Here is a 10,487-nt window from a genome sequence, read left to right as displayed (position 1 = left end):
CTAGACCCCTTGCTGCAACTCTCAATCGTCCGGCTCTGATCAGTTGGGTTTCTTAACTCAGATACATGTCTGCTGAAGGCTTAAAAAGGATCATACCCTCTCAATATCAGCTCAGTGTTTTTTTTTTCGCGAGTTCAGATTCACAGGGAGCATTGTAAAATACTCATAAGTTATTAATTAATGTCCATGGGATTGGGAACAGCCACTTTAGCTGACAGGAACTGAAATTCTCTTGAGAAATCTACTTTTAAAGAATTAGAATTAGTTCTAGGTGTTGAAGGGATTGGGACAAAAAGAATTGATTTGGCGACGGACGCCGGCCATTGCGGGCGGTAAGAGGGATATCCCCTCCCTCCCCAATTGTCAATTTGATTCTGAAAGACTTCTAGTGGGTAAAGAAATTAAAGTGGAGGTGAGTATGTCGCAGTTTTATCTCTGCGTTTGCCACTAAGAGCAACAAGGGACACTTGATTTTGTCGTCAGTTTGCTCGACTGTATGGGGTGCAGAGATGGCACAGTGGTGCGAGCACTTGCCTCCCACCAATGTGGCCCGGATTCGATTCCCAGACTCGGGATCATATGTGGGTTGAGACTGGTGGTTCTCTAGTCTGCACCGAGAGGTTTTCTCCGGGTACTGCGGTTTCCCCTCCCCTCAAAAACCAACATTTAACTTGATTTGCTTTCATTGTTAATTTCAGCTTACAGTGTCCCCAATTAGTGCTCCAGCTCTAGAACGACTAGCCACTTAAATAAAGTGCCTTTCCTTTCTTTTTATAGGTCTGTGAGTGTGCTAAAGCATTAGACCAATGATATATTAGGGAGCTTATCAAGCGGGGCGACGTTTTGAGACTCGGACGGCGACCGGAAGTGAGTTGTTTTCCCTTTTAACTTGTCTTCACGTAACTACCCTTACATTTATAATTCATTAATACTCTGAGAGACATTACTGCCCTGGCTTGCCGAAAGGTCCAATTCCGGTTGCCATCCGAGGCCGGGCTCAAAAACGTCGCTTGCTTAATTAACCTCCTTATTGAAAGGGAAAGACCATAAACTTACCATAATTACGAGATGGGCTGGTCCAACAAACGGCAAATTACTCCACTCTCGACATCAAGTCAAAGGATTGAGCGGTACCATATTCAGCATGAGCCTGTGTAGCAGCCGAGAAAGTTGGCTAGAAAACCTAAACAACGCCAGGCCAAAATAAAATTAGTCTGTCTGGAGGCAGCGTGGTCCAGTGGTTAGGGCGTTGGCTTTGCACGCGGTTACCGCCCCGGGTTCAAATCCCGTTCTGGCCTCTGGTTTGGATTTGTTTCCAGTTGTTGCGGATTCTACTCTATCACGCTTTGTTAATAGCCAACTGGTTGCCTCTTGCCAGTTGGGGTTCTTACTCTTGTTTCTTTTAAATTTAAATTGTTTCTTCCAGATTTTTAAGAGTGGGATGCCTGTGAACTAGCTTGTTAGCTAAGTGCGCTTCCACTATAAACAAAGCATTTATTTATTATTTATGAATAGTCTGAATAAAGGTTGATTGTTATTCATGCATTTGGCAGTCTTACTAATCAGAGCTTAATTAATTAAGAAAGGGTTAAGACGACAGAGTAGGGTACAAGTGGGCGGAGAGTGTGGTAAAAAGGTAACAAGTTTTCATTCAATTATTTCAACCATTTTTCCCGACAATCGAAGAATTATAACAGCTATACGCGTCCCTCTGTTATTTCTCTTCCAGCACCTTGCACCTTTCCTTTTTCCCCATTCTAAAGATAGTAAAAGATATTTTCGTCAGCCGTGAGTTGCCCAATGTGTTTTATTAAGAAACGTTTGTCCAATTATGACTCTTGATTCGAGACTTGGAATATTGTAGAAAACAAATCTTTTAACAGCGGTACATCGTTTCTAAGTTATTTGTCGAAGCGGTACATCGTTTCTAAGTTATTTGTTGAAGCGTCTCACGCAACTTATAGATTTTTGTATGGAGAGGCCATGTGTTCCACCAATTTGGCTGGTAATCAACGAAAACACCTGGAGTTTACTTTGTGATGAAAGCGCTTACTTTTCGCTCATGAGATAAAATACATTTCCTAATGTACTTGAAAGGCTCAAACTGCTGAGATTCATAGAGATAGCCTTTTTTCAACCAACTAGACACTCCATGAGGGTAAACTGGGTTGCTTGTAGTACATGTTACACAAAAACAGAAGGCACTGAGTTGGTGGTATTAGACTGCAGCGTTCCGGTAATTTTCTTTTGAGTGGAGGAGGGGAGGGGGGGGGGGGGGGGGGTTGGAGGGGGGTGCTGTAGACCACTTGAGGGGTCACCCAGACGTTATGCCAGCAATGGTCCTTTGCCTCACACGTTTAATTATTTTGTAATGTCGTGTCCCGTTTTGAGATCTTTTTCTTTTTTAAGCTTTGGTAATAAATTCTGTTCAAAGATAACAAAACACACTCTTGAGTGAAACTCACTCGTTTCTTCATTAAAGGGGCTATGTCACTCAAAATGGTATAATGATTTGGGGTGCAGGGATGGCGCAATGGGGAGAGCACTCCCCTCCCACCAATTTGGCTTGGGTTCGATTCCCAGACTCTGCGTCATATGTGAGTTGAGTTTGTTGATTCTCTACTCTGCACCGAGAGGTTTTTCTCCGGGTACTCTGGTTTCTTCCTCTTTTGAACATTTGACATGATTTGTGGTAATTGTTAATTTCAGTTTACAGTGTCCCCAATTAGTGCTCCAGCGCTAGAACGACTAGACACTTAATCAGTTGCTTTGCTTTCCATTTTTTTCCCAAAATGCCCAAAAAGTGGAATAAAACATTGCAATAACCACTTTAAACTGTTGAACAACATAAAAGAAATACTGCAAAAGGAAAGAAAAGCATGGATGGACATAAATGTACAAGATTGAAATGGTTTAAATTTGGGTAATCTTGAAAACAGTCGGCCCGACGTTTTTCAAAATTATGACAAATCGCCTTGATAAAGGTTTGTGATGTAACGATAATTTTATCTTTCAAGGAATTCCAAATTACCATTTTCGAGTTTTAAACTCGTAACTAAGGATTTTCCCGAAACACCCTAAAATAACGTGACATAGCCCCTTTAAGTGAAATAGCCTGCAAAAAAAGTAACAAATTGCAAATTGCTCTGACGGACGTTTTCCTACATATCATGCATGTCTAGTGTTGCACTAAGCAAACGTTTATGCCACAAATGAAAAGGAAGGACTGAACATGTTGTTTCCGCTTCAAAATCTTTCTTGTTTTCAGTCTAATCTGATGACAGGTCAATTTTTTTTTGGTTTACGTTTGCACTAAATGGTATTGCAAAAGCCGGGAGTGTAGCACGTTTATTTCGCGGGGTTTAATTTTTGCTGATTTTGCGGATAGTACTTGATCCGCAAAAATAATTTCCAGCAGAAAAAAAAAACACATACAGTGGGGTCTAAAAGATCGTTATATTTGCATTGAGAAAAGGCAATTGGAGTTTGCTACAAACTAAACGAAACGATAAAAGGATATGTCAATACTTTTCCAGACATAAGAAACGAACTCAAAGCAGTTAATCGAACGGGTCATCTGAGGGGACACCATTTTCTAAGGCTTCCAGGATGCCAAATTTTTTCCACCCGTTCTCGATGATTGAAAGGTTTTTTTTCCAAAAAGTAAAAGAAGTTGAAAATAGTCTTGCTGCTTGAAAAGAAAACCGTAAAAATTAGTTCCCAGCGGAAATTTCAGTCAATTCGCGCAAAAATTCGTTCACGCAAACCTCAAAAAATCGCCAATCCGCAAAATAAAAGTCCGGCAAAAATTTCAAGCTACACGGTAACAGTGAAAGGCAAGCCAAAAGACAGATGAAGATAAAATAACATAGTTTTTGTATAAAACTCTGAATTTCGAATTCTCAGAGAAAGATAAATGACAATCGATCGTAAAAACATTAAGATTCCTGGGGAAGGGCAAGATGTTCTGTCAGAAGGAAGAAATTAATCATGTGCTAGGCAACCACAAAGGTGCACGTGATCACCTTGTGTCAAGGTTCGTGTTTACAATGAATGAAGAACGTGAATCGTTCGTCGCTTTTCGGGTTAACAACCTACTTTTTAGCCAAGAAACTTACGTCTTTCGTTTTTTAATTTTGTTGTAATATTTAACTGAATATTTATATTCATCTGTCGGATCGGGAAGCCTTCTTTGTCGGGTTAATGATCCGAAACCAGTCTCATACCTGGAACAATGTTGATCAATCCCTTCACTGCAGAACTATTTCTTTCAATAATGAAGCAAAAAATGGACAAGCTTCCTTGTTTCTTGACTAACAAGAATTAGTCAAATTTCAAATTGTTTTTTTTACCTGAAGCCTGTGCAGAATTGAGTACAAATAAATAAAATTATGAATAGGCAGAAAATTGTAAACACAGATTACTCGAGGTGTTCGATTCCGTCTCTGGCATCTAACTCGAAAAAGTTACTAGAGATGGAGGCATCGCTAAAGGTGTAAAACACGATAGCATAAAGTGGCGTTTTCGGTGATGTTGCTATTATCGTCGCTTGAAATTACTGTTAGTACGTGCTCGATAGGATAGGACAGACCTTGACTGAACCCTGTCCTAAAGGAGTCCTCCCATCCAGATCAAACATGGGCACCTTGGTTTGACTAAGCATGCGCCTAAGCCAACCCCAACGTGGTGCACAGGTTGAAGACCAATACTTCCCCGCCACAGAGGAGCTGATTTCCATACTACTCATGGTACTTTAAATTTACCAACAGAATAAGTAAAGTCGATCTTTTTAATGTGGCGAGTGACACTAATAGCCAAGCAAACAAACCATCGGCCCTCTTAATTACAATATAATAGAGACTAAAACGCATTACAATATGCAATAATATGGATTCTATGTATTCCAAAAATGTGTTAAAATTATACTAAAACTAATTTGTGACTCCTGTCGTTGGCAACTTTAATAGCACGGCAAAGGCTCTATCTTCTTCAGTTTATCGCTTATAAGAATTCTACGACAAAGGAAATCTTAGGTTGAGTATGTAAACTATACTATTTCATTTGAAGAGGTCCTCAAGATATCACGGTAGTCATATATATACCCAGGTCATTGCAAAGGACACTCAATAGCCCTTATGCGTGATGACGCCTGACTAGCTAATTTCACCACCAAGCCTCGGATTGGAAAATCAAACTTTATAAGATCAACCTTTTTAAATTTTAGCATGAGCTAAATCCCAAAGAAGCAAACTTATAAAGAAAATCCACGTGCGAACAGTATTGCACGTCCAGATTATGTGAATAATTTTTTGCAAGCAAATCTTCTTGGTGGATTTTTAGCATAGGTCGTAATCATGCATAAGTTCTAACTAGGCTTTGCAATGGGAAACCCAAGCCATACTCGTTCCCAGTGACCGGCGGTTCTTTCGGTCAGCTGGAGAATAACGACTTCTTGCTTCTCTCGAACCAAGAGGTGTGTGCACGTCATAGACTTCTGGAGGCTTTTATCTCAAAGATTAAAACAACAGTGATTGCCATCGGTTACAAGATTGGACGCTAAATACGACTCCGCTTCTTTCGAAACTGGTTAGAGGGCTTTATTCTCAATCTAACATAAAGAACTGTGGCCTTTAGTGATAGTGAAAAAAAAAAGCTTTACACTTAACCGTTTCATCGTCAAGCCGTTCTTTGAATGAACCACTTAAAACAGTCCGGTCATATCTGTCTTCTGATTTATCGTCGCTTGAAATTACTGTTAGTACGTGCTCGATAGGATAGGACAGACCTTGACTGAACCCTGTACTAGAGGAGTCATCCTATCCAGATCAAACATGGGCACCTTGGTTTGACTAAGCATGCGCCTGAGCCAACCCCAACGTGGTGCACAGGTTGAAGGCCACTACTTCCCCGCCACAGAGGAGCTGATTTCCATACTACTCATGGTACTTTAAATTTACCAACAGAATAAGTAAAGTCGATCTTTTTAAATGTGGGTGACATTAAATAGCCAAGCACGTCATGGACTTCTGGAGGCGTTTACCTCAAAGATTAAATCAACAGTGATTGCCATCGGTTACAAGATTGGACCCTAAATACGACGCCGCATCTTTCGAAACTAGCTAGGGGGCTTTATTCTCAATTTAACATAAAGAACTGTGTTCTTCAGTGATAGTGAAAGAATGGCTTTACACTTAACGTTTTCATCGTCAAGCCGTTCTCTGAATGGAAGCGCCGCATAGAACAGTCCGTTCATATCTGTCTTCTGATTTAAAAAGTAATCTAGTTATTTTTCACGCAGTTATTATAAACATACGTTAGGATAAGAGGCGTTCAGCTCTGAATCCTGCAAGCCGGGCTGGCTGTGTTGCAATACTTAGTGAACAGTTCAAAACCATAAAAGCCCCAGTCATTCCAGCTTATTTCTAGCTTTTTAGTACTCTCTGATCGAGGCTACTACTGGGTAGAAATAAACTGAAAGCCATTGACTTGGTACAACAAGAGGTAATTGAAAGAGTGGCTGTTTCTTTAAAATATCTAATTTGGATGCTCTATAGTCGAAAGCATTTAACTGTGTGATGACTGATAGCTTAGAATCTTACTATTATAATTTCAAGGACACCACAGCCGCAGCGGTTGGGCTGCACTTGTACGGGTTTCGTCCCTCTATCATCCAATCTCCGTTCTGAAAGAAAGGTTGATTTGTGCACATCGTGTCATCGTTACTCTTGCTATTATAAACGCGTGTTTAACGAGTTGTCAGCATTTGTGTCTTCCTCTGGAGGAGGCATTGACTTAACTTCAATGCGTGATGGTCTTGGCTTCGATGTCGTATTACCATAATCGTTTCCCACCTCTAGCTGCTTATCTTCAGCTTCAGCCTGGTTGGATTGTCCTGAGAAAAGAAGAGTCTAAGAATTGCATAATGCTCATACCTTTAAAGCAACCGAGAGTGTGAACGAACTTGAATGAGCCGAATTGAGTTAAATAAAGTTGTCGAAATCGGGTAGATTACGCAAGTTATAATAGTTCTCCTTTTCTGGTGTCATTTATATATCCCAGGGAAATATCAAGGCCGCAGCCCAAAGAGATGTACAAAGTAGTCGATGGAATCACTCTCAGGCAAGTCAATCAGTCAGAATACCTGTCTGAGGAATATTCTCGACAGCAAGGCTAAATACAGGAGAATGACGTCTTGGAGCGAATCAAAGAATACTTATGAAACAGTGAAAATATGCAAAATAAGACCATTTTACAGCCAATACTAGGAGCCCATGACTAGGGGAAGACAACTCCCATACTAAGCCTACGACACGGCATTTTTACAGACCGATCTATTTTTAGACTTTCTTTTCTGCAAAAAACAACGGCAGTTCCGGTTCGATGACGCTATGACGTCAAGACAGTTTCTTGTGATTGGTCATCAGGCTCCTGCGGGAGTCATTCGCGGGAAAGTCAATCCAAAAATTTATCAATCTGTGAAAACGCCGTGACAACTGCGAAGTATGGACTAAAAGATATAGATAAAGAACAGGTCACAGACGGACGAGATGAGAGTAACGAAACTCGAGAATATCTGGAATGAAAAAAAAAAAAAAAAAAAGAAGGAAAGAACTGTGGGTTGTGAAGTACTACAGAGCTCGGTGGTTTGGCCACATGTCGAGAATGGATAACCAACGGAGGATACGAGGCTTGCTTCAGTCGTAATGAGATTCACGGTGATCGGTGTAGGCGTCACAAAGTGACTCTAAAGGCGAAAGAAAGATATAAATGATCCTCGCACTCAACTGGATAATTTCAGCAGTTGTCACTTTAAAGACATAAATAATTCTGAGGGTTTCAACGGGATTCGAACCCATGATCTCTGCGATGTCGGTGCAATGCTTTATCAACTGAGCTATGAAGTCACACGGTTGGGAGCAGATCAATTTGTTGGGCTCACGTGTTACCGTGAAAGGACTTGTGAATGAAAGAAATAAATATTTGAAGTGCGGTTTATAGGCGTAAGATAAAAGTGGTCCTTGCAGTTAACTGTGTGGCTTCATGACCGTATAACCAGAAACCTAACAGAAATGAAATATATGAAGTTTTAACATTATGATGAGTATACAAAGCAAAGTATGGCTTGGTTGAGAAGGGGCATCCAAGCTCCTTAAATATATATATATTTTTCAAAACACCGTTAAACTGAGAAGAATATTTCCAGTTAATCGTTTTATTCAGTGAAAAACGCAAAAGCTTCTTGTATCAATCACCATGTACAGCGCACGATATACCGCCGTTTGATATTTAAATGAACTGAAGTAGACTTCAGGATTCATACGTTTTGTTTTTCTCAATGCAGATCACGTTGCAATACTCGAGGGGGATCCTCTTTCAAGTCGGACATACTTATGCTCGCGCGCACTCTCTTGAGTATCGTCACGTGATCTGTATAAGAGAAACAAAAGGAGCATTCTTTCTTGGGAGCCCAACTAATAGACCAATTACGATATATTAAATTTCACTCCTAAACAAAAGGCATCATCTCGAGGCTCTGGGGAATAAACTCATACAAATACTTATATCAGAAACCCATAAGAGTTGAAACGTGTAACGCGCGTTCACAGCTTCCGAATATTCAGTGCGAACTGATTGGTTGAATGTTTCAGTGCTAAGTACCATATTTGGAAACCCCTCGCTCTTGTTGTTCCAAATATGGTACTTGGCAAATCGAATATTCAGAAGCTTGTTTCCCAACACACAAGGGGCCGTTACACGTTTCAACCCTTATGGGTTTCTGCTTATATTTATTCCCCAGAGCCTCGAGATGATGCCTTTTGTTTGGGACTGAATTTTAATATATCGAAATTGGTCCATTGACAGACAACTTTGTGACGTAGTGAATTTTGTACTCAAACAGAAGAACGTGAAACAGCGTTTAGTACATACCCAGCGTGCCCTTCTTTGGATTGGTCCTCAAATTATCAGAACTGTTGTGGGCATTTTCTGGCTTGACCGCTCTGGGCATGCGCCTCTGTCGTCGTCGGTTGATGGCATCTTTTACCTTATTCATTCAAAGAATATTGACGTCAATATTTATCACTTTCACCCTTAAATGCACCAGTCATGGCCGTAGTTTAGGTTTAGGTACATTTTATGATATGAAAGGGACATGGATATCGTTCGATTTAAATTTGACAACTGCAGTAAAGCAAGCTGTAACGATCGCTTTGCTCGATATTTTGCCTCGAGACGGATTAAAATGTTTCATCTTACTTTCCCCGGCAAAATATTTCAGATACACTGTATGTTCAGAAATGAAAGTAACTAAATGCAAGGGTATTTCAATAAGCGTCACGCACGTCTTCTCCACAACTTCAACGTTACTCGTGTCTCGGAATACAGACAATTGACGTCACAAAATGTTCCCCAAATGCAGCTCCTCAAGTAAAGATAAACAGCTGCATTTATCCTAAGCTAAAAATGACGTCACGGCATGACCTTTACCCTTACTTAAGAGAGTATCTAATCGGCGTAGGTGGTTGGGTCTTGGGTCGTGTGTCGTGTGTCGTGTGTCGTGTGTCGTGTGTCGTGTGTCGTGTGTCGTGTGTCGTGTGTCGTGTGTCGTGTGTCGTGTGTCGTGTGTCGTGGGTCGTGGGTCGTGGGTCCCTAACCCTTTTTAAAAAATCCACGACTAGAAATTCTCGAAACAGACAAGACCTGAGACCTAAGACAAATTTGGACCGAGCACTGAGGGAGCTAATATATATCTTTTTTTTTCTTCAAACAAACACCACCCACCCACCCATGCGATTTAGCCTCACCCTTACCTACTTGTTGCAAATAGGTTGCAAAGGCTTAGACTTAAAGAGACACTTCGTGTTGGATGCATCTAATTAGGCGCATTTCTGGACATGAGTGAAATCTTTAACCCATTGACGCCCTAGGATGCCCCAAGTTGACGAGTAAAATCGTCTGGCGTTAGACAGAGTAAAATCTGTTAAGTCTCACTTCCAGTGATCAATGGTTAAAGATCAGGGGCCCGTTTACGCGAAAGTCCTTAAACTTAACGGGCTATTTTTGGGTGTCACAATTCCCTCTGTATCTCAAGAACGGAGAGGATTTTAAGTCGTCAAACTTCACAGTTAGTTTCCTTTTTATTACCTTGAAAACGTCTTAAAGGATCCGCCTTCCTCAACAAGGGTTTGGCAGATTCACAAATGGCTTTTCAGGACTTTCGAGAAACGGGCCCCAGCAGCTCCGTCTCAGACTTGGCTAAGTTCTTTAATTTGAAATTGAGCCAGGAATCAATGAAATTTGATTCATTTTGGATCATTTCTTGTTTGTTATCTACATGGTAGTGGGCAACGTTTCAAAAGAGACGGGAATACGAATAAAGGATTTTCATTTTTATCTTTGGACAAACAACAGCCTGCCCGTTTAACGTTTGCCGTTTCACACGTAAAGGCGATCACGATAAATCTCTCTCGTTTTTGCCCACTTAACGC

At 40.8% G+C, this 10,487-nt stretch overlaps 1 protein-coding gene across 1 annotated transcript in view; it reads right to left on the bottom strand.

The window, feature by feature from the left end:
* Positions 1–4,807: 4,807 nt before the first annotated feature.
* The window catches only part of LOC138017195 (adhesion G-protein coupled receptor D1-like), a 31,579-nt gene continuing 25,899 nt past the window's right edge, over positions 4,808–10,487 (bottom strand). Inside the window, exons 8-9 of the mRNA XM_068864364.1 lie at positions 8,929–9,043; positions 4,808–6,892 (exon numbers count right to left, since the gene is read on the bottom strand). Coding sequence (XP_068720465.1) covers positions 6,732–6,892; positions 8,929–9,043 — 276 coding nt within the window. The 3' untranslated portion in view covers positions 4,808–6,731. The remainder of the gene's footprint in view (positions 6,893–8,928; positions 9,044–10,487) is intronic.

Source organism: Montipora capricornis, chromosome 9, assembly GCF_036669925.1.
Source record: "Montipora capricornis isolate CH-2021 chromosome 9, ASM3666992v2, whole genome shotgun sequence".
In the NCBI taxonomy this organism is placed as follows: domain Eukaryota; kingdom Metazoa; phylum Cnidaria; class Anthozoa; order Scleractinia; family Acroporidae; genus Montipora; species Montipora capricornis.
Note: the sequence above shows the minus strand (reverse complement) of the source record. Positions and strands in the feature narration are given on the sequence as shown.